Consider the following 22,988-nt stretch of genomic DNA (forward strand, 5'->3'; position numbering starts at 1 on the left):
CGACAGCATGACGACAATAAGATGCTAATTAACGAAGCGACTACAATGAGGTGACGATGAGTCTTGGAGATGATGGCATGATGAGGACAGTATTACCACAATCAGATGAAGAAGCTTGGAATGAAGGCTATGGTAGGGCCATGACGCCATGAAAACGACGGTATGACAATAGATGCAAGATAACGTCTGTCTGGCAAGGACGCAATGAGAACAATGGCATGACAACGACGGTACAATCCTGATTGAATAACGACAGCAAAGCAACTGCACTTTAACACAGTGTGAAACATTTAAATACCTATAGTCGGATACAACTTTAGAAAAAAGGGGGCGTTTACTCCTCCGAGGCGGGTGCGCCAGTGGGCGCGCACTCTGGACCGACGTCATGCGCCGGACGGCCGGTGACTTCGCTGCTTCGGTCATCTGGGCGGGGCCTCCCCTTTTTTCTAAAGTTGTATCCGACTATAGGAGTGCATATTTCTAGTGACTTATCTTGGACCCATCATATGAATCAGTTAACTAATTCCTGCAACTGATTACTAGGTTATCTACGCCGTAACTTGTCATCAGCATCTCCCTCAGTCAAACTACTAGCATATAAAACCTTAATCCGAACTAAACTAGAATATGCTTGTGCTATTTATGAAACCATCAGGGTAATATGATTAACACCATTGAATCGGTCCAGAACCGAGCGGCCAGATTCATTCTTTCTGACTACTCCTATAACACAAGTGTTTCAGCCTTAAAATCCAGGTTGTGTCTGCCCTCGCTCGCCTCCCGCCGCAATAGTGCTCGTCTTCTTTTATTTTTTAGGTTCTTTCATTTACAGCCCACAGGTAACCAGGTCATCATTCCAGCCCATCGTTTTTCCCGTCACACACAGCCTAATGCTGTGTACATACCACGCGCCCATTCCACTACGTATCAACGTTCTTTTTTTCTATACACAGCCCGTGAATGGAATACCCTTCCTTCTGACATCGCCCTCATCACTGACATTTCTCGTTTCAAAGCTGCCGTCGAAGACCATCTTTCAAGTCGCATTACCCAACCTGACACGCCGTTTTTTCAATGTGCCCACCCCTCATGTAATGTCCGGTTCAGAGACCTTTGAGGTATAATAAATAAATAAATAAATAAATTAAGATACAAGGACGAACGGAGAATTTCGACGTGCCGACGTCGTCTTCATGACAATGTGGAGACGGTACTGAAGCGATGACGATGATAAAATGACAGCATGACGACGACTGTGTGATGACGATGGCTGAGGACGACGGCATTACAAGAGTCGCATGTCGAAGTTAAAACGACTCAGCGGAACGACTACGGCGGCATCATGGCTGTATTACAACGAATGATTCACGGCGACTGTATGACGCCGACGCATTGATGACGATGGGATGACGAAGGCATAATGACAGTGGGACGATGACGAGTGTATTATGTGTTTGGCGTGACGACGACGATATCACGAGACGTGTATGACGACGATGCCGTGACGATGACGTCGTGGTGAGAGTCTGATGACGAAACTGGAGGGACTAGAATACTCGTTTTTCTATAACACTCTTACTTGATTCAATTCGAAAATTTTGCTATTCCAACATCGCTATCATTTCCTGCTATTTTCACCGTACACGGTAGGGACAATAAAAGGAAGCTTGGGAAAGAGAGAAGACGCGTCGAGGCACCGCATCACATGCTACCATGGCCATGCGGCGACACTACCTAGGATGACCTTCTTTATGTGTATTGCTGCTGTAGCTGTAAAACATTAAACTTCATTCTTATTGATGTAAAAACATTTGTTTCTGTATCCCATGTGCCATGGAGCCCACTTCTTCCACTTCCCGACAGCCTGCACAGGTGGTAACATTGCGCAGCATTTAGCCAAAGGACAGTATAAAGTTTACGGTGCTAAAGCAGTTCGCGAACCGATTCAGTGTTGCGAACTGGTTCGCAAACAATTATACATTTTTATTTCTTCGAACCGAGACTGAACCGTTACGAAATCGGTGCCCACAGCACCCGAACCCGAACCGAACCGGTATTTCTTTCGGTTCGACACCCAGCACTTGACTGATGGCATCACGCAGGACTGACCAATAAACTGGCAGCTGACCAATAAACTCTCGTATGAAAACGAAGTGGCTGCGAGCCAGAACATTTTTTTCCTAGCTCAATTTTCGCCTGATTTCTGTGTATATCACAAGGGAGCCGCCATGAGTCGTGGCACGGATGCAAATTCACGTCCCAGCGCCTCTGCTGGAGATTGCGACTTCTGTGGTGGCTGCGTCTAGAAAACGAACCGGCTTCCAGAAGACAGCAACCGCGAGGATACCAGCGTCTACTCGCTCAGCAGTGATCACTTCTCCGATGACGACTTTCTGCTTGTTAGGAGCCGCAAAACGAAACGAAGAAACACTAGGGCCTACCTGTTTTCAAGCACGTCGACTGTAGAACCAACTCGGAATGCTACAGTCAGTGCGATTCTATTTGTCCCAGAATTCGCTACCGACAATCTGAGGCGACTCAACAGACAGTCTGTCTCGGTGCTTCTTGAAGCGGTGACGCCAAATCAAGTCACGGACGCCAGAGTCAACATACGAAAAAATGGCTTGGCTGTTGACGTTGTACATGAGAGTGCGCTGAGAACTTTGAGCAAATATACGGAACTTGGCGGCATGAAGGTTCGCTCGTATATTCCACTGGACAGTGAAACCACTACTGGTGTCATCTACGACGTGGACGTCTCCATCTCTAGCACTGACTTGCCTATTCTAGTGAAGTCAACCATTGATAGCTTCGCCATAACTCACGTGTCTCACCTCAGCGCATCCCGCTGTGTGAAGGTAATTTTCAAGGACGAATCTCTTCCTTCAACGTCCAAGTGCGCAACCTTAGACACCCCGTGTGACCATTTATACGAAGGCCACTCCAATGCCGCAATTGAATAAGGCTGGACCACGTGAGCGCTGTGTGCGAGCACACGAGACTCTCCTTGCGCAGCCCGGAGCTCCATGCTGCAGACTCCTGTGTAGCCACAGTTCTGAAATGCCACAATTCGATTGGGTCCTATGATGCTGCCTCAAAGGTCTGCCACGAAATGGAGAAGGAAAGGGAGGTGTTGAAGCAGTTGGCGAGAGACCGTTCGTCTCGTCGGGAAGCTGTTGCGGCCCTCAGAAAGCGACGCTCCCGACGCCATCGGACTTCAAAGAACGCAGATGCCTCTGTGAAGAGCGCGCCACATCCGTCAATTCATCCTCCTCTACCCCCTAAGCCAGACGTAGTCGAGTCTAACTCTGACAAGGCCGTGCCGCACAACACCAATACTGAACCTTGGCCCGCGCCGCCAAAGATACAGTCGCCACCACAGCTGAAGCTGCAGCCGAAGCCACAACCGAAGCCACAAGTGAAGTCGCAGCCGGAACCACATCCAAAGCCACAGCCGGTGCCACAGCCGGTGCCACAGCCAGAGCCACAGCCCATGCCACAGCTGGTGCCACAGCCGGAGCCACAGTCACATCATAGGATACAGCGCACCACGGTAGAGGCCACAGCGCCGATTACCGATAAATTGCCCGAAGAAGACCAGCAAGTGGTTGTGATGCTTCGATTCCTGATAAATACACTTCGCGTACTTTTCAGCAAGTTGCATACTCCGTCAGCGCTAAGTGCAGTGCAAGTGCTGGATGCTCTTAATCCAGTGCTAGCAAGTCTCGACTAAGCCCCATGGCTCACCCGCAACTATTCGTGCAACTACCACTGGCCCTTTGGTCGTGCCAGATGTCATCAACACAGATCACCAGCTATGGAACTCTACTTTGGTGTCACTATGCTTCACTGCGCATACAGTGATCCCTTCCTTCCTCTATTATTTCTATTCCCCCTTTCCCTTACCCTAAGTGTAAGGTAGTAAACCGGACGCTCGCCTGGTTGACCTCCCTGCCTTTCCTCTCTTTGCTCTCTCCTTCTCTCTCGTATGCTGCCTTAAAGCATCAAGTCTCCTGCAGTCGAGACCATCGCTATGCAATGAACGAAAAGAAGAGGAACTGAGGGGCCCGATCTTTGCTCATCGATTATCAAAAGTCGCGCCTCTCGGTTCATCTTCTTCTCATTCATCAACATGAAATTAGTACTTTAGCACAGCGAAGACGTAGATTTAGAGCCAGAACCAGACTACTACAAGACTCGACAACACTTCATGTGAATCACTTTCAGCTAAAACAAGCGCAGCTAACCAGTCCTGCATCAAAAGAACATTAGGAACAAACTATTGTTGATGTTATGTAGCGTCCCGAGGTATAGCTATTACGACCGGTGTTTTCATTTTCACTCTGGCGTATTACCGTAAAAATTCAGGAGACACACATAAGACTGCTTACGTGTGGGAATGCGAAAGCATTATAATCGCTTAGGTGAAATATTGTCGACTGACGTTTTCGGCATGCCTTATAATTTTTTCTGCTAAATAGGTGTGTGTGTGTGTGTGTGTGTGTGTGTGTGTGTGTGTGTGTGTGTGTTTGTATACATTCGCCACAGGCTGGAAACATTCGGGCCAATTTGATGCAGAGCGATAAATCTTGTTTTGTGCCTAATGGTAGGTCTGTCGTGTCCATGTCGTCTTCTTTTTTGTTTTGTTTTTCTTCGCCTTCTGAGGCGTGCTTACGTGGGCGACCACGTTTCACAGCTGCCCCAGAGGTAGACGCGTCGGAGTGAAAAGCGGTAGACACAGCACCGATGAAATCCGAAGAGCAAGTGATACGCGGGAGGCAGCGAAGTGACGTGCGCAATAACGCCCGCACTCGGCACGCATCATTTTATGCACTCATGATTTGGCATCGAAACTGCATCGCAGTAGACACAGCGCCGATGAAATCCAGAGCAAGTTACACGTGGGAGGTAGTTACGGAGGCAGTGACGTGACGTATGCAATAATGCACGCACTAGGCACAACTTTAGTCAACCGTAACCATAGACCCACCGTGGAGACGGGGAAGCGTGCTCATTTCGCACCCAGACCAAAATTTACCTAATTCACTTTTCGAAGGCATTATTTACTTTGTTTACAAAAAACTTGCCTGACAAATTTGACGTCAATCCGAGCATTTTTATGCGTTATTACTCTTCGTGCCATCAGCCATATTGGTATCATTTTTCGGTCACGCCGCCGACGACAACGCCGGATTTCCCCCTTAATGGGACATCTAGTGCTTTCGCACTAATATATGTTATTTTATCGTAGCGGTTAACCGCACACTGGTAGACACTACACGGAAGCAGCAGCGGTGGTGACAGTATCTTGTAACGCTCTTTTCGACCATATATAACGCTTGAACCCTTCTTGCCTAATCACAGAATTTACACAGGCGACTGTCGCAATGGGAAGAACTTGACTCGTATTCCCGATATAGCACCAAATTCTTCAGCGGTAGCAACACGGATAGCTTCACAGCCCCTTCAGACGCGGTAGCGAAAATGCCGAACCGCTATGACTAATGTTTTCAATCACCCGTGTTTTCATCCTACCAGGAAGCGAGCAATGCGAGGGACGGTGGTAGGCGGCGCCGTCGCGGCGCTGTTGCCTCTGGCGGGCGCTCAGCTCTCGTTCTGGCACTTGCCGGCTGATCGTAGCAGGGCGAGGCTCCGCGACCCGTACGAAGCACTGGATGTTCTGTCCCGCATGGGATACGCGGCCTTGGTGGGGCAGGAAGAGGGAGACGGCGCTTATGAAAGGAAGCAGGCCCTGGACTACGTTGCCAAGCTAGGGTGGTCTGATGTAGATATTGCGGCGGTAAGTATACATAACCGTACGTTGTTCGCTGTTCATTTGCTGAATTTTACACGACGTTGTTGCGAAGTTACTCCTCCGAAAAGACATAGAGAGAGAAAAAATAACGGGAGGCGAAGTAGACAACGCCCAGTTCGTTACCCTACACGTGGGGAGGGGTAGGTCGCACTGCGTCCACAGTATTTCAGAAGCTGCTCATATGGCGTCCGCGTGTAATGACGCATGGCTTTTTGCCAGAATCCTTCACACCGTCTCTGCCAATGAAGCCATGTCTACGCAACATGCGCTGCTCCAAGCTAACTCGATAACTTGTACATTGCAACTGCTTCGGAGTGGTGTAAACTACACGATAAACAAAGTGTGCGCGGAAAAGCATAACTGATACGCACAATTATTAAAGAGGAATGTGACGAGCGTCAATTCTCATTTGCTTTTCAATGTGCATACACGAAGGAAATGTATAAGGAAATATAGTCCATGTAGCATAGGCAACAAAAGTTAAATTTTTCAAAAACAAGCAGCAAAGGCACAATCTTAACCTTCGTGATCGACGTAATTGGCCTCGCAATCAGGGAGTAAAATAGGTGTGGAACTCTAATGCAGGCAGCAAAGAAGCACGTTCATCTAGGCTGATTAGTCGCAGGAAGCTCAGATTACGATTTTTAAAAATGTGAACAAACGAAAATAGCTGGCACGCATTCAGCGAGCCCATCCAAGTTATAAACAATGGCTTACCGATATCCTTTAAAAACACATAACCAATCCAAATATACATCCTATTTTACAGTATTTAACGGCGAAATAAATCTTGATTCTTAAATGTCCGGAGCACGCAGGTTATGGAGACCTTCAGGACGGGCATAACGACGCCAGAGACATGCGAAACCTGTGAATACTTTATGAACGTGCTGAAGAATGGCTCGGGCAAGTTTTCCATGCCCGTCTTCGTCGCATTCCTGTGGACCATGTGCTACATCCAGTCCTACACCACGAGCGAAGTCTGCACGGGCATTGTCAGGTCCTACAAGGTGAGCGCTGGGCTAGTGGTTAAGTGAAAGCAGAAACCACTTGATGCAAGATGATGGTAGCTCAGCACACCTTTAAAAACGAAGATTTCTTCGCCTCTTTCTTCGACTTTTGCGCTGCTGCTATTGCTGCTTGCACGTCGCATAGAGGGGCGATTCAGGACGTGTATACACATAGCAGGAGCGTGGCAGAGAGGAAAGACGACGCGAAAAGCTTGTTTGGACTTTTCCATCGCGTCGCACATGCACGATGCCCTTTGGAGTTCCCTGGGCGACGCCACATGAGCCTCTTGACAGCTGTAATTACCCGTGAGCCCCCAGCAAAAGCATTGCAGAAACTGCAGCACTTGCCTTTCCACTAACGTGCAAGTCCAGATGAGACGTGGATAAAACTGTAGAGAGCAGAGGGGAGAGGGCGAAGCTGATAATGGGTAGAACCGACGCAGTCGCAAAACCGGTGAATGACAGCCTTGATACTTGCACAGCTCCCATACATGGGGAGAGGGGGGCAAGGAACAGATGAACAAGGCAAGGAAACAGCGGTTGCGGGCAAACTGAAGGTACGGTACGTACGGTACGCCTCTGCTATTTCCGAACAATCTACACCATGCAGGCTTGTCAAGCGGACAACTGACTAGGGCGTGCAGACACCCTGCGTCACCGCACCAAAACACCGTAGGGTCTATGCGGCACAACGGAAGCGGTCGCACGTCAAAGCTTGACGGCTGTGGCATTGCTCGAGGTCACAGGTTCAATCCTGACCCTGGCAGCTGCACTTAGAATGGAAAGAAATACAAAAACGCTAGTGCACTTAGATTTAGGTGCACGTTAAAAAACATCAGGGTGCCAAAATTAATCCGGAGCGCGGCACTATGCCGTGCTTCATAATCCGATCGTGGTTTTGGCACGTACTGGCCCACGATTCAATTAAAATGATCACTTCTGCCACGATGCTACATGCCATGTGAAGCAATGATAATGTTAAACCCTCTCAGAGGTTATGATCACTTGCACACAGAAACGCCTCAAGCAAACACGTCTCCCTCTGTGTTCTTTGTACTGCGCAGACAAATAGCAGTGATGCACGTAAGGTAACGTTTGACATCAACTCACCGCTCTAGTATTTGACTAAACGCTGAAGAAATTACACATTCGCCGTCTACATCACTGCTAATCATGAATCAAAGCACACAGCATACAAAGCTTGGCCTATATCGATTCTCACAGTGCGTGGGATCCCCATATTTCTTTTTTACTTTTTTTTTCAATTAGTTTAGACATGCATTGTCTGTGATGATGCGACTAAAGGTGCATTAATTCTGCCTGACTAGGGTCCCTCCACCCGTGAATTCCTTCGTGGCAGCAAGTAATCAAATCCTTATTAATGCGAGAGCCCTAATCGGCTCGTTGCAATGGCTCATACCCGAAAAATTGGCGTCTATTCCAGTGAAATAAAAAATATCGTCATGAGAAATAGCTCATTCTCCCATAAGCAAGCAGAGATGCAATGACTGAATATGATTGAAGAAAGAAAGAAAGAAAGAAAGAAAGAAAGAAAGAAAGAAAGAAAGAAAGAAAGAAAGAAAGAAAGAAAGAAAGAAAGAAAGAAAGAAAGAAAGAAAGAAAGAAAGAACCTTTAGGTAGTGCATTAGGTTCTCGCATGTGTCGTTGAGAAGGTCGACCTAAAGCAGCACACGTGTACTTCACACTGTGGTTTGTTATGTCTTGCACGATGTCTGACCCCTCCGATCGTATAACTTAGTGCACTACCATGTGTGCACCATGCTTTCGCGTACACGTGTTACAGGAGTGTAACATGATGCCGAACTTTTTTTTCACGCTTAAAACAATGGCAACATCAACACAGATGTAACGTCGTGTCAGACACTCAGAATATCAAAAAAGAAGGTGAAAAAAAGAAAAGCATCACATAGTGCCCCTCATTTATCCTCAACAGAAACGCATGCACGCGAAAAGTAGCCAGCACCATATTCGACGCAATAACAGGGAAAGAAAAGATTGGAGAAATGGCGAACTAACATCATATTCTGAAGTAGGCAAGCACACACAACGCTTTCTACAGCAAGAAGAGCGTTTGAAGTTACCAAATGTAGCAAAAATAAGTAACAATCGCTTGGTAAGGCGTCGAAAAATTGGCTGCGGCTTAGCTCAGCTAACCCTGGCTATGCAAAGCGAAAGCTGGGTTTAGCGTCGTTAACTCTTGGTTTCACTTGGTTACCCTTTGATTTAGTTGTAGTTATTATACTTAGGTATACAATCATCGTTAAGCCAGGTATGACGGCTGTACCTAGGTCGGTGGCTAGATATGACTGTGATTTGGCTTGAGTAGACATGCATCGTTTGACGGTGCGACGTCTGTTGTGCCACAGGGAAAGCGCAAGTGTTAGACATGCAAGGAGACGCCGGGAACATGCTTAGCATCGAAGCACACACGGACAGGGCGCGAACGGGGTGGCTACATTTATCTCAACTGTGCGACGCCTGCTGCATTACGAACCCTCTCCAGTGAAGCACCTCGCCGGGAGATATCCGCGGGGTGGTGAGACGCCGCTTGGCGACGACGGCTCAAAGCCTCCCGCTCCCGCGCAACGCTTACAGAAGACGGCCCGGTCTCGCTCTCATCCATGGCCAAGCTCGCACTAACTAGGCGAGCCTGGTGCTCCTCTTAGCCAGGCACTCCGCGAGTCACGTGGTCAGCCGGCGACCTAGCTGCGGTGAGCGCATGCGCCAAGCCGGCGGCGGCGGCGGAGCTCGGCGCGGCGAGTTACGTGATGCGCTGCCAAGGCTACGGCGTAGCTGCGGTTAAACGAAGGTCAAATTGCTGGCAACGGCGAATCTAGGTTCGACGAGGTTAGTAAAGCTTTCGCTTTAACAGAAAATTGCAAGAAAGCCGGCGCCAAGTGGCAGCGTCACCAAGCGCCTGATGCTTTGATGTGCATTTCTGAACGGTGAGTAAGTAGCATGAACGAATGGTTCCGTTGTTGGGCGCTTGGCAAGTGCCTCCGTTCGTATGGGACAAGTGCCAAATAGTGTTGTACTCTAAAAGGGGTAGTCCTGCATTCTAACCAGCTTCGGCGGTTGAGACAGCGTCCGACATAGAACCCCATATCATCGACAGACGATTGAGTGTATTCAGGTCTTCAGGGGGCCTGCAGTTCCATACTCGCCAAAGGATGACTCCAGTCAGGCTTAAAGACGCCGGAAGCACACATAAACCAGTCCTCAGACAACGGTCCATCTGCCAATATCAGATGACAAGCCATGGTTTTGTTTCCTGCTCACACCTCTTAGCGAGCACTGTAATCGGGCGAGTTGGTACGAGCCCTTAGCTTTGAATAGTGTACGCCTCACCAAACGGTGTACGTCTCGAAATAAAAAAATTCGTTGAAAGTAGCGCCTGTCTTGTATTCTTAGTTCCGTCCGTCCTCCCGTTTTGGCTGTCCGAAGTTACGCATATACCTTTGAGCCAGTATTGCGTACACGCGCGTCTACAGAGTGCCTGCATTCTAAAGAGTGCTTGTTATGTGTTTCTAGTAGGGGTGTGCGAATATTGAAATTTTCGAATACGAATCGAATACGAATAAGGCGAAAAACTGTCTTCGAATATCGAATCGAATATCGAATATATGTGTACCATTAAAAAATTGCAAAACGAGGTAACAATAGCTTTATTACCCTTTTAAAAATAATATTGCATTTTACGAGGCTGCTTCAGGTTAAAGAGGCACTCATTCTAGGTAATGCACTCAGGTAATGTAAGGTAATGCTCTGTCAGGTAAACGCTTGTTACAGATTATCGCGAAGGAAAATTGACTGCTCAACATGTTCAGAGAGTAAAGGCTCTCTATGCACTGTCACAACATTGGCCCAGGTAACATATTCTAGGTGCTTATTTTATTACGCATACTTACAAAGCCCGAAAGTACATCATATATTGTTATGAAAGAGCCCTAGAATAAAGCTTGGTAAAACAAAAAAATCGCACCCGCCGTGGTTGCTCAGTGGCTATGGTGTTAGGCTGCTGAGCACGAGGTCGCGGGATCGAATCCCGGCTACGGCGGCCGCATTTCGATGGGGGCGAAATGCGAAAACACCCGTGTACTTAGATTTAGTTGCACGTTAAAGAACCCCAGGTGGTCAAAATTTCCGGAGTCCCCCACTACGGCGTGCCTCATAATCAGAAAGTGGTTTTGGCACGTAAAACCCCATATATTATTATTATTTAAAAAAATCGAAACTGATCATGTCTCACGGGCCTGATGCAGATAGACTGGGACAGAGCGTACACATTCATAGTAAGGTTCGTTACAGCACTTAAGATCCCATTGCTGTAACGCTGTGTCGTCGTTTTGTACCTTCTTTTGTGTTGCGCTGTAACGAACCTTACTATGAATGCCAACCAACTGGCCCAACTTGCCATCTTGATGCAGAGCATACAGATAATGAGCGGATCATGTGACGCTCTCAGTGAATAAACATGTTCTTAGGAGAATGTGGAGCAAGCGTATAATTCGTTAATTGCTAAATTATTCACAGTCTGTCCGAATATATTCGCCGTTTCGACCATTATTCGGCCGTCCTCGAATATTCGGGAATTTACGAATATGCATTTCGCGAATCGAATGCGCTTAGAATAAGGAAAGTATTCAAAATTTCGAATATTCGCACACCCCTAGTTTCTAGCTCTGTATAATAGCTTGTATCACTTGCTTGCTTTTCTTCTTTCTTTCTTCCTTTCTTTCTTTCTTTCTTTCTTTCTTTCTTTCTTTCTTTCTTTCTTTCTTTCTTTCTTTCTTTCTTTCTCGATGACGAACAGAAGAATTCGCCCTTGGGTTCGTAATTGCGTTTTCTTGTTTAGAGTGGTCATTTTTGAATGGTGAGTAGTGCCTGCGTGGAAAGTCGCCACCCAGATCAGATGCAGCGAAATAAGATCACACTGGGCACTTTGCACCACCTGTTGATACTGCTTGCAACAGAAAATTTTCGTCGGCATTGTCTTCTAGCTGCTTGAGGAACGAAGTCGACGTCACAGGCTTACCGCTGTTCGCTAAATCGCTGGATGCGTTGTCCGACAGCCACGTCGCATCTATATAAATTGTTCTCTCATTGTGGTAAAACGATCGGTCGGCCTACTTTACCAGCACTTGTTTCGTCTTCCACGTCTTCTTCAAGGACGACGTCGGCTACGTGATGAGAACCACGAGGTCCTCTCCGAACGAGCTCTGCACGCTCATGTTTGGTAGGACGTGCGGAAACCTCACGTTGCCGGAACACGTGTGGGAGATAGACGTTCCAGCAAAGCCCAGCGACACCACGCCTGTACTCAGGAAGAGGGTGAGTTGCTTCCTTGCACGGTTGACTCTTACAGAGAACACCTAGTTAGTATTCAAACCAACATAGCTTAACTGAACTTCTCGTCTACCCGCCGCGGTTGCTCATTGGCTATGGTGTTAGGCTGCTGAGCACGAGGTCGCGGGATCGAATCCCGGCCACGGCGGCCGCACTTCGATGGGGGCGAAATGCGAAAACACCCGTGTACTTAGATTTAGGTGCACGTTAAAGAACCCCAGGTGGTCGAAATTTCCGGAGTCCTCCACTACGGCGTGCCTCATAATCACAAAGGGGTTTTGGCACGTAAAACCCCATAATTTAATTTTTTTTTTGAACTTGTCGTCAACCTCAAATATCGTGGCACATTGCACTTGGGATGGCCCCCATATTATCAGAATATTGGCACGTACACACGTACTTGTTCGTTTCTTTTTTTTTTTCTGTGACCGCATTTCACCGGCTAACAAATGTTTCCGCTCAGCGCACGACGCACCTTTGTGTATCGGAAGTTTCTCGAATGTTATCGCGGGTTCTATCTGTCGGCTGTGTTTTTAACCCAGCCTTGCGTAATCATATAGCGTGCGCGAGGCGAATAGCGGTTTACATTTTAGAGCCTACGCGAACACCAGCGATTTCGATGGAACGGTCAGTGAGCCATGTATAAATAGCGGACGTGTCTGATCCGCAGATTAGAATTTTTCGACAATCGACGAGTGCGATCGCCGTTATCATTGTGCTGAGTGTTACTTGTGCTGGGCACAGGTCCACCATAGAAAGAGTGAAATTCGAAAGAGTGAAATTCCCATCTCCGTCACTACAACGCGACAATGTAAAGTTTGCGTAACGCAATGTTCTCTCGGGACATTGAGAAACGTAGCTGATAACAGCGGCGTTACATATTCTATCACTTGCTTAAGTATATTTCTCACAAAATCTGCCGTTGCCCCACAGGTAATTGAATAATTAAAATAACTTCTGCGGCTCTACATGCCAAAACCAGGATATGATTGTGAGGCACACCGTAGTGGGCGGGGGGCTGCGGATTAATTTAGACCACCTGGGATGCTTTAACCTGCGCTCAATGCAAAGTACACGGGCGTTCTCGCGTTTCGATCCCGTCGAATTCCACAAGTAATTAAACTCGCACACAGATTTGCCATTGTGAGTAGCCCTGTTTTTCTTAGTTTGATTCTGTTGGCATTTGTGCTTATGCTCGCGCAGAGTGCTCATTCTTGCGCCGCTCCTAAAATACACGCCTAACGCTCGGGAGCCCTTGCATACGTAATTCGTTGCAAAGACTACGATTAACCCACGTAGTTTGAACTTTGCCTACGGCATTGCTCATAACGTGCCCCTTATTTTCCTCAAGCATAAACAAGGTGCGTCGTTTATATAGCAGCGGATTAAACTCGACACTGTTCGTAAAACACACTTATAACGCTCCGGAGAGCTCGCATACGTAATTTATTGCAAAGGCCGCCATTAACCCACCCACTTTTCCTTTCGCCCTATAATTCAGCCATTACCTGGCCCTTACTTTCGCCAAACACAATTAGGTGCCTCGTTTAATTCACTGAGGACGCTTGGCGTACCTCTCTTTAGCAGGCATATCGTTTTACTGCAAAGCATTCATCTATAGGCCACAGTGCACCAAGCAACGTTCTCTCGAAAGCAGGCAATCCTGCCATGAGATGTCTTTCCTCGGTGGCTCGCCTCAGTGTTTTGCGCGTGCAGGCGCAGTCAACGGCCGAGCTGGCGTCGTCGTTCCGCGTGCTGCACCTGTCGGACACGCACTACGACCCGGAGTACGTCGAGGGGAGCCTGGCATCGTGCGACGAGCCCCTGTGCTGCCGTGCCGCATCGGGAGAAGTAACGAACGACACCGACCGCGCGGGCCGCTGGGGTGACTTGCGTTACTGCGACCTGCCGTTCCGCACGCTGGAAAACATGCTCGAGCACATCGGACGACAGGGACGTCAGGTGAGCGAGTAGCTCCTCTTTAAATTTGCAAAAAAGAAAAAAAAAATGCGGCAGAACCTACCTCAAGATTAATTTCGACGTTATAGTGATTAGCAGTGTAGTAAAGTGGTGACGCAAGGTACATTGCCACCACAGGCACGCGTCGTATTTGAAGCGTCCATGCAGCCGGGTTCCTCTCGCCCGCTCCCCTCTACGCATGCTGCGTCATTCGGCGGCGTCGCCACGAAGCGCACGTGTGGCGCTTGTGTGAATACACATTCAGGAAAGTTTTGTCTGAATGTATGTGACAGAGTTTCGATTGCACCCAAGCACGAGATAAACCATGATCTTTTTTTCCCATTGATGATTGGCACATACGCTGTAGCACACACTCAGTGAGCGAAGTTGGCGTCGAGGAGGTTCACTGAAGAACAGCGCATAAGTATTGACATGCACCCGGTAACACGAGTGGACATGGAATGGGTTAACTAGTGAGCGGCACATAGCTAAAGTCACATACCCAGTGATTCAAGTTGTTCGGCGTCTGGTTTCGAAACCCGTTCCCTCAGCACAGCAGCCTGATGCCTTACCAATCAGACCACGGACTTCCCAGTGACTCAAGCGGTGACAGACAGGCAGCCCCCGAAAGGTGCGTGCATTATCCTAAGAATGCTAATCGCATTAAAACACTTCAGTCTACACCCGTCCATCTTAAAGGCATCGTTAAATAGCGATGGGCCTATTGTAATAGTACACGCGCGTGTGTAATGTATTCGTTGTAAACGCTATTAATTTTCGTAGCAACTGGTCGATTATTAGGAAAATCAGGGCAAAAACTTGCCTTGCTGCAATTTGTAGCGAAAGCTTCAGTGTCTATACTTCGGTGTGATGCTGTAGACTTCAAATCTTCCTCTGTGTATGTGCGTGCGCGTGTGTGCGTGTACACAGTGTGTGTGTCTTGGGGGGGGGGGGGGGGGCATGTGTGTGTGTGTGTTTGTGCGTGCGTGCGTGCGTGCGTGTACGTGCATGCATTTTTACTAGGGTATTTTAATGTGCGACGAAGTCTTTCTTCACTCATGAACAATTAAGTAAGCCAGCATACAAAATCGGCTGAAGTCGCGTACATAAACTTCACAGTGGCGTAGTCACCTGTCCTTAGTGCACGCGTCTTTCCTGGCTCTCCGAGTCTCCTTTCGGGGCACGAGCGGCCGCGTTATTATTTCAGAAGTGTCAGTAACTAATACAGCCTAACTTACTGCACTTCTTTGTTGTTCCTTTACTCGAACTGCGCATGCGCAAGGAGAGTTGAGCTTGCATCTCCCGTGTGCAAAAACAACGCACCCAACACCCGCCTCCAGTTATGACCTCGGTCGTTGCCTCATTTAGGAAATATATCGTTTATATTTCAGGCGTATACGTAAGTATACGCCGTAAGCTAGTATAAGCGGTCATTGGCCAAAAGCTGTTTAGAAAATGCTGGAGAGCTCTGTTACCTTTGCCCACGTCTGTACATAAGTTGGATCTCGCTTATGCAGACGTATGTAAGTGACCCTCCGAAGGCAATTAAAAGCACTTATGGCGCGATTTTCATTGTTCTTAGCCTCAGTTCGCCTACTGGACCGGCGATCTCCCACCCCACGACGTGTGGAGGATAACTCGGGCCGCCAACTTCGAGAACTTCGAGACGACCGTCTCGACAATCGCCAAGAAGCTGCCCGGCGTCACGGTCTATCCGGTCGTCGGAAACCACGAAGCTGTTCCCCCCAACATGCAAGTTCCAGCCCACTACTAGTTTCTTCGAAACATAAACGGCGCGCTCCTGCACTATAAGACGCACCTTCACTACTTTAATGGAATGCAATGATGAAACAATGCTTTACCGAAAAACATGGTGTTGTAAAAAATAAATCGAAAAGAAAATAGTGTTTTCTTCTCTAAGTGCACTGCATCGAATTGGAGGCTCCATTGTAGCAAACAATGGAGCCTCCATTGTTTCCAAGGTTTTCCAAACGAGCGAGGAACGGAACGAGCTGCTAATCAATTTAAAAAAAAGACAATCGGAAAACGTAATGAAGAAAAACAGCAGTACAATTAGAGTAGAATTAGCAGGAAGCCGTTGAAATTGAATACGAAGAGCACAAAAAAAAATAATTTGCTGGTGTCCTGTCGCCTGTGTTGTCTCTAGGTTGTGTCTCGTGGTCTTTGTTTTCTACACGATTCAAACAAAAACTAAGTTTAGTCAGACGTGGCTCACGGCTTGTCTTCAACAAGACACCAGTAAGGTAACGCGCTACTGCTTACACTTGCGTGCGAAATGGCCCCATAAAAACAACCTTCCTTGAATTGCTGCACGACTTGGAAAGGCAATTTTACCGTTCTCCTCGATATTAACTCGTAATGATAAAAAAATACAACTCATAATTGGCATTTTTAGAAAGAAGTAACAGCGCTATTGCATTACACAAATGTTCTTTTGTGAGAAGATCTTCGTCAAGTGATGGAAAATAACGAACGTAATGATAGCAATACATCTGACTTTGTGCGCGGCAAAACTCGTTATTGAACGACTATAATAGATTATCAGTAGCGCCGAAGAGCAGGTCACGTTTGGTCTGACCTCCTCGTCGCAGTACACGTGTCCCGTTTATGATGCAGATAGGTTTGCTGGAGACAAAAAAAAAAAATGCCTCGGTACGGCACAAGTTCTGTCTGGCATTTCTTACTTAAAAGGGCCCCTGAAACGGTTCGGACAAATTTTGTAGGCGCGTAGGGTACAGCTTAAGTAGAACATTCGCACCACAATCTAGGTGAAGCGTTACGTATTAATGGAGCTGCAAGCGATTAGAAGTTACCCTCCTCCCTAGCTATGCTTTTCCTCCTCAACTCGCTCGCCGAGCGAGCGGCGCTAAGCTCCGCCTTCACTGGTCCTGCGTCACGATGCGACGTCACATCGTCCACTTCCGGTTGTTTTGGAGCACGCCTCCTCCTGCGCGAGACCTCTCCGCTAGCCGCTTGGCCGTCGACCGAGAGCTATTGAAGCAGCGTGCGTTGCGAGCATACTGTCGTAGCGCCGAAGGTGTCCGGTATTCCGGTAACCACAGGCAAGCTGGTCATTTCGGCAAATGACTGGAGGCATAAACTCAAGCTGATGAAGGAACTTCAGCGTAGACGTACGTGAGCAGCCTGATCGGTCTGCACGGTCCAGACACTTGTTAGCGCAGCGCTTAACCAGCCAAACAAAGCGCCAATATTGCTCTAACCAAGTGTAAAACATTTTAAACATTTATACAAACAAAGTGTTGATGATTACACTCCTGCGAAAAATACACACCAGCAGCAAAGAAGAATACACTTCGTTGCTGCTACTGTGTATGGTTGAGCTCTGTGCCACCAGGTGGCTGCACCGTGCAGACCTTTCACACTTGCCCTTCTGCTCATCTCGTGGCTCATCCCGGCACAGTCAAGCGGCCAGACCCTGTCCCCTTGCGCTTGCGTTTGCCCTAATACTGGACTCGCGAAACGGTATTGCGTTAGTAATCTTCCGGCTTAAAGTAACGGCCACAAACGCTCAAATCCTGGCGCCGATCGGATACCGGCAGTCCCATGAGCAGCAGCCAGTTCGCTTGTATACTGCCTTGCAGAGGGACACGATGTCGCAGCTTGACATATTGCCCGTCGCTAGGTTTGCAGTCCACAAGGCAACAAAGTCGAATCATAGTGCTCGCGAAAAGACTGAGACCGACTCTGACCGCGGAGCTCTCGTCAAAATGGAGTACGTTGTAACACAAGCAGACGACACTTGCTGTGTGCCGGAAGTGCTGAAGTGTACTGAAAAATTGTTCTTGTGCATTCTCTTTATGTTACTTTCTTTTTATACAAACAAATGAACTAACATTCCAACTATTACGAAGATTATTTGTTTACCATACAGTTGGAAAAATTATCGACCACGCACACTGGTCAGCCAATCAGATAGCTCGCCCACGTGACGTCATATGGGTTATTTGCATCATATGGGTAGGGGCGGCTTAAAATTCCGCCGAGCAGTGCGCTACGATCGGCAGCGATGTGTATTTTTAAAACCTTATAATAAATTACCCGCTTTACGCAGAGCACTTAGATGCATCAATTAATGATCAGAAGGACCTACTCTAACGACTCAGTACGTTTGTAGAAAATCGCCAAAATCGTTTCAGGGTCCCTTTAGCAAAACGCTGCTTCAATTTTCGAGGAATTCTGTATCACTTATCCGACACTTCGCGTTGTTCGCTACGGGAAAAAAAAATCAGAAGGTATACACTGAGCAAGAGAGCGGCAAGTTGATAACGAAGCAGCAGGACTCTCACCATGTCCGCTTTCCGTGCGTTGTATGCATGCCAACCAAGGGACAGGCCGAGCAGTTCAAACATGGAACTCCTGGCGCGTGCAGGTTCCCCGAGACCGACCACAGCGATGCGCAGCACGCCGAGAAGTCGCAGTGGCTGTACGACACCCTAGCCGAAGATTGGAAGGTGTGGCTTCCGGAAGACGCCCTCGCCAGCGTCAGACGGTAGGTGTCTCCGAACGTGTGCAGCGAGCGCCCACGGAGCTTGCATCTCGATCTTACGAGCACGGCCAGTGGACGGCGAGAACTGTAGCTTCAGCACAAAGCTCGGTTAGCCAGGATCATGCGGTCATTGTGCCATATTCCTCCAATTATTTTCCTCCTCGCGCTTCCGCTTTGGTTAGACCGCCGCACCGCATGTGTTATAACCAGGATCAGCGAGCGATGAGCGGTGGAAAAAGGAATAGAAGTGAGCGATAGCGTTACGTTGAACCGGTGCCACGCATCGTATACCTTTGTCTCGCCTGATGTGCGTCCTCGTAGACTCACGAGCATACTATGGCATGCGGCTTCGAGTTCTAGAGCAGCGTGACGCTCCACATAAAAATCGTGCGCCTCATGTTCGCGATACTGGGAAGCCGGCCGCCAACGCTAAGCTGCGACGAACGGTTGTCTGTAGTTGTGATCTGCACGTAGCATCGCGCTCAGCATCGCGCTGTGGACGTTGTGACGGATCTAGCACTAAGATCTCGTTATGCCGCAATGTAACGCCGGATCAAGTATCCTTTCAGCGCAGGTGTTTAGATGTAAGAGGCACCGCATCCTCGCTGAACTGTTGCGAAGCTTCTGGTCCACGGCCTGTAGACATACCGCCATTTATTCATGGGCAGTTACTTTCCGCAAGAAAAGAGCAACAAGTTCTATAGGGTGACGCAATTACGATAGCATGATAAGGTGCGATATCGAGCAGGTGAAGTTGCACTTGTGGAGCAGTGAACAGCTGAACTTCAGATAAATTGAAAACTTGATATCAGAGGAAAAGACGTAAAACGAAAGTTTGGTGGTAGCCCCACGTCGAAATTCGCACGAAAGCTTTCCGTGACACCATACGTTCTCGTGAGGTCTGGCATCGCCTAGCTAACTGTTTATTCAGAAAATGGATATTGTCTACAAACATTAACGAGCGATTCGCCAGCAACCTCCCACAACTCCTATTTTTCTCACCAGCTTCTCTACGAGAAAATGAATAAAACAACTTACAAATATGTGACTTCACTTAGTGGCATCGTCCGTGTCCGCAATTGAATGTTAAATTGAAAATTAAAAGTTATACCTCCTTCAATCAAATCCCGTCCCCTCAATTTTCGCACTGTCCCTATCCTTTATCATTCGTTTGACTGCTGCAGCTGCAACTGTGCTGAATGTAAATGAAAATGGACTCAGTTTGATTGATGAATTGACAGCGTCCCAAAAGAACCGCCTACTTATGGGAGACCAAGTAGTGGAGAGCTCCGGAACGATTTTGAAGATGCGGGGTTTCTCAGCATGCACCTAGAGAATGTACAAAGGTCACATATTCCAGATAGTGGCCCCATTCTGAAACCTTTTCTCAAAAGAAAAATAAATGTAAATTCGACGCACTGTGGGGAATCAACGTCATGCGAAGCATTTTGCCTGGTAGCACCGTTTGGGATTCTTCGAAGAGTTACCACATGGACCAAAGTGCTTGTGTAATTAAGCAAGCAGTTGTTTTCGACGCGAGCATGTGTGTAACGACAGAAGCAAGACGACGACAATAGTTAGTACACCGTAAAAAAATTTACACCCTTAAGGGTCCTGTCGCACTGGTAACACCCTTACCGTTAGGGTCTTATAAATATGTATAGAGGACGAAGGCGGAGCTCTGTCTAGACGTGCGATGACAAAAGACGTAGTTGAAAACTACGTAATCATTCTGACAGCCTTGGGCGCACAGAAACATCCAATAGGAGAGTTTAATATCCTTCCTTCTGAAATTTTCTTGTCGGATATTTCTGTGCGCCCAAGGCGGTCAGGATGATTGCATAGTTTCCAACCACGCCTTTTGTCACCGCACGTCTAGTTAGAGCTCCGTTGTCGGCCCCTATAAATTTTTGCAAGGCCCCAACGGTAAGGCTATTTGTGACCCGTGCGACAAGAAAACACCTTTAAGGGTGTGAGCATTTTTACACTGAGTGACGGCGATGACATTACGACAGCATTCTTTTTCCTTGGTGAGGAACGTTACACCCTGTTACGTTACGATCTGGGCTGATCTCCAGGATGGTACAATGAAGTGCAGCGTCTTCGTAGCCTCCTTCAACGAAATAAAGTGGTAAGCCTGCGGCCAAGTGGAAAAGAGCGCACGCGAGGGCATGTGCTTAGCTCTTGCTGTTTGGCGTGACCAACGTGTCAATCGTCTCGGAAAGATGGCACGGGTCGTTGGCACGATGGAAGCATGCACGCGCAGGGCGCCGTGCTCGGCGTCGGAGGTTCGATACCATCATCGGACACATTTGAATTTTCTTTTTTTATGAAACGAGGCGAAACTGGAACCTACCTACCGCAATGTTTCTGGGATGAGCAAAAGAATGCTTCGCATTAAAATATGGGTCCGGTCACTGACAGTAGCAAAAAAAAAAGGGTATTCTTATTTCGTTTAGGTATCTTGTGATCTTGTTCGTGAAGTATATCTGTCATTAACGAATCCGGCTGTACCTTCTTGTCGATCCATTACTGTTATGCTGCCTTACAGCTTCTGTTGTTCTTGATTTATCTCTACTGTTATACCAGGGCTGGATACTACGTCGCTAAGCCAAGAGAAGGTCTTCGGCTAATATCGCTCAACACAAACTTCTGCTACAACTTCAACTTGTAAGTGCGAGTTACAATTCTGTCTTTCTTTCCTAATTAACGATACGGTCTAATATCTTGGCAGGGTACACTAATGCGTTCTGGCCTTGTCAAACTGAGAAAATAAGTCGAACGCATGGCGGAATGAATAAAGCAAGAAATAAATATTATCCTACCAAATTGGGTAGCGCAACACCGTCTGAATCAATGTGAAGATGGTGGTTGGTTTAGCATTACCCGCACTGGTATTTTTCTTCACAAAACGTTTCGAGCACCGTCATATGTCAAGTCACGCGCAAATCTGCAGCCGTCCCCCCATCGCCCCGAACTTACCGTTCACACAGGTGTATCTCACCGAGGAGAGGGCAGGGGAGGGGGCGTGGGGGCGGGGCGATTATAGTAAGCAAAGTGCTGGCGCAAGAAGGCGCAAAAGTTCATGAGCCTAGCACAGAGTCTAGTCTATAACTGTCATGCTTCGCTTACCTTTGTACCGGCGTGAGGTTAACTGCAACCGAAAACACGCGCTTTCGCCAGAAATGTAAGCACGTGAAATTATTGAATACGTCTTTGTTTTCAGAGAGGTCTGTACCGTGGCTCAAGCAGGCGGGGGTACAGAGTTACTTAGGAGGAATTAGGAGGATTTCCTTGTCATATTCTGTTTGCCGCAGCGGATTCCCTAGCAAACTCCCACGGGGATAGTAGCACCTTCTTGGCGCGCCCGGAGTCCTTGTGTGTCGTCTATGTCACGTGAGATTGCTCCAGCCTAGCGTGTTTGAAGTAACAAAACTCCCATTGCGAGCGTCGGGAACTGCCCCTAACGAGCTAGGGGAAGCTGTCACAATGTGACATCTGCGCGGTCTTTTGTGGAGATGGGCGACTTCTCGGTTTGTTTTGTCGATAGGACATTTTCCTACAAATTATGACATGGCAGGCAATTTGGAACCTACTATTGTGCGCTTAACTGCACCGACTTATAGGGAGAACTTAGTGACTGTATAGCAATGACGCCATTTTAAACTGAACTTCAGAAAACAAATTGGTCTCCCATGAGAGGCTCTACCATTCTATCTTATCGTGCTGCACAGCTATGCAAACCTTTGAGTCACCTTCGCAGCTTTGCTCTTTTCCTTTTGGGAGTGGTTCATGACCGTTACGTGTTACCTTGATAGCTGGCTCTTCGTGAACTCGACCGACCCTGGAAACCAACTGCGATGGCTGGTGGACGAGCTGCTTGATGCCGAACGCGTAGGCGACAAGGTACGAAAGCGTTGCCTATGCGGCCTGCTTTTCTGAGCAGTGTAACAAAACAATTCACAGCAGTACGGTCTTTATTATCTCTGTGATAAACACTGATTACCATATTATGAAAATAAACTTTAATAATCAATTTCTTAGTATCGAATATTGCAGTTTCAGAACGCAAGCCGGTCAGTGTTCAAGGCATTTTTTACTCGGCAGACAGCTTAACACTATCACCAGTTTTGAGGCAGTTCTTCCAAAAGCCAGCCACGAACAGCATTGGTATTGCACGTAGTTACCTCCCACAGTCAGGAGGTATCTTTCGAAAAATAGTAAGCGGAATGCCAATGCATTCTGCATCAGATAGGTAGGGTTCTAACTCGGCAAGCCACTTTCGTTTCCATACAAAAAAATAAACTCG

The 22,988-nt window shown here is 47.7% G+C and overlaps 1 protein-coding gene across 1 annotated transcript in view; it reads left to right on the plus strand.

Annotated features, from left to right (window-relative positions):
* LOC135899718 (sphingomyelin phosphodiesterase-like) overlaps window positions 1-22,988 on the plus strand; it is a 79,998-nt gene that overhangs the window by 48,420 nt on the left and 8,590 nt on the right. Inside the window, exons 2-9 of the mRNA XM_065429036.2 lie at window positions 5,539-5,800; window positions 6,634-6,825; window positions 12,016-12,177; window positions 13,909-14,154; window positions 15,734-15,903; window positions 18,563-18,682; window positions 21,269-21,349; window positions 22,498-22,585. Of these exons, the coding sequence (XP_065285108.1) occupies window positions 5,549-5,800; window positions 6,634-6,825; window positions 12,016-12,177; window positions 13,909-14,154; window positions 15,734-15,903; window positions 18,563-18,682; window positions 21,269-21,349; window positions 22,498-22,585 (1,311 nt within the window). The 5' untranslated portion in view covers window positions 5,539-5,548. The remainder of the gene's footprint in view (window positions 1-5,538; window positions 5,801-6,633; window positions 6,826-12,015; window positions 12,178-13,908; window positions 14,155-15,733; window positions 15,904-18,562; window positions 18,683-21,268; window positions 21,350-22,497; window positions 22,586-22,988) is intronic.

This window comes from Dermacentor albipictus, chromosome 7 (assembly GCF_038994185.2).
Source record: "Dermacentor albipictus isolate Rhodes 1998 colony chromosome 7, USDA_Dalb.pri_finalv2, whole genome shotgun sequence".
Lineage (NCBI taxonomy): Eukaryota > Metazoa > Arthropoda > Arachnida > Ixodida > Ixodidae > Dermacentor > Dermacentor albipictus.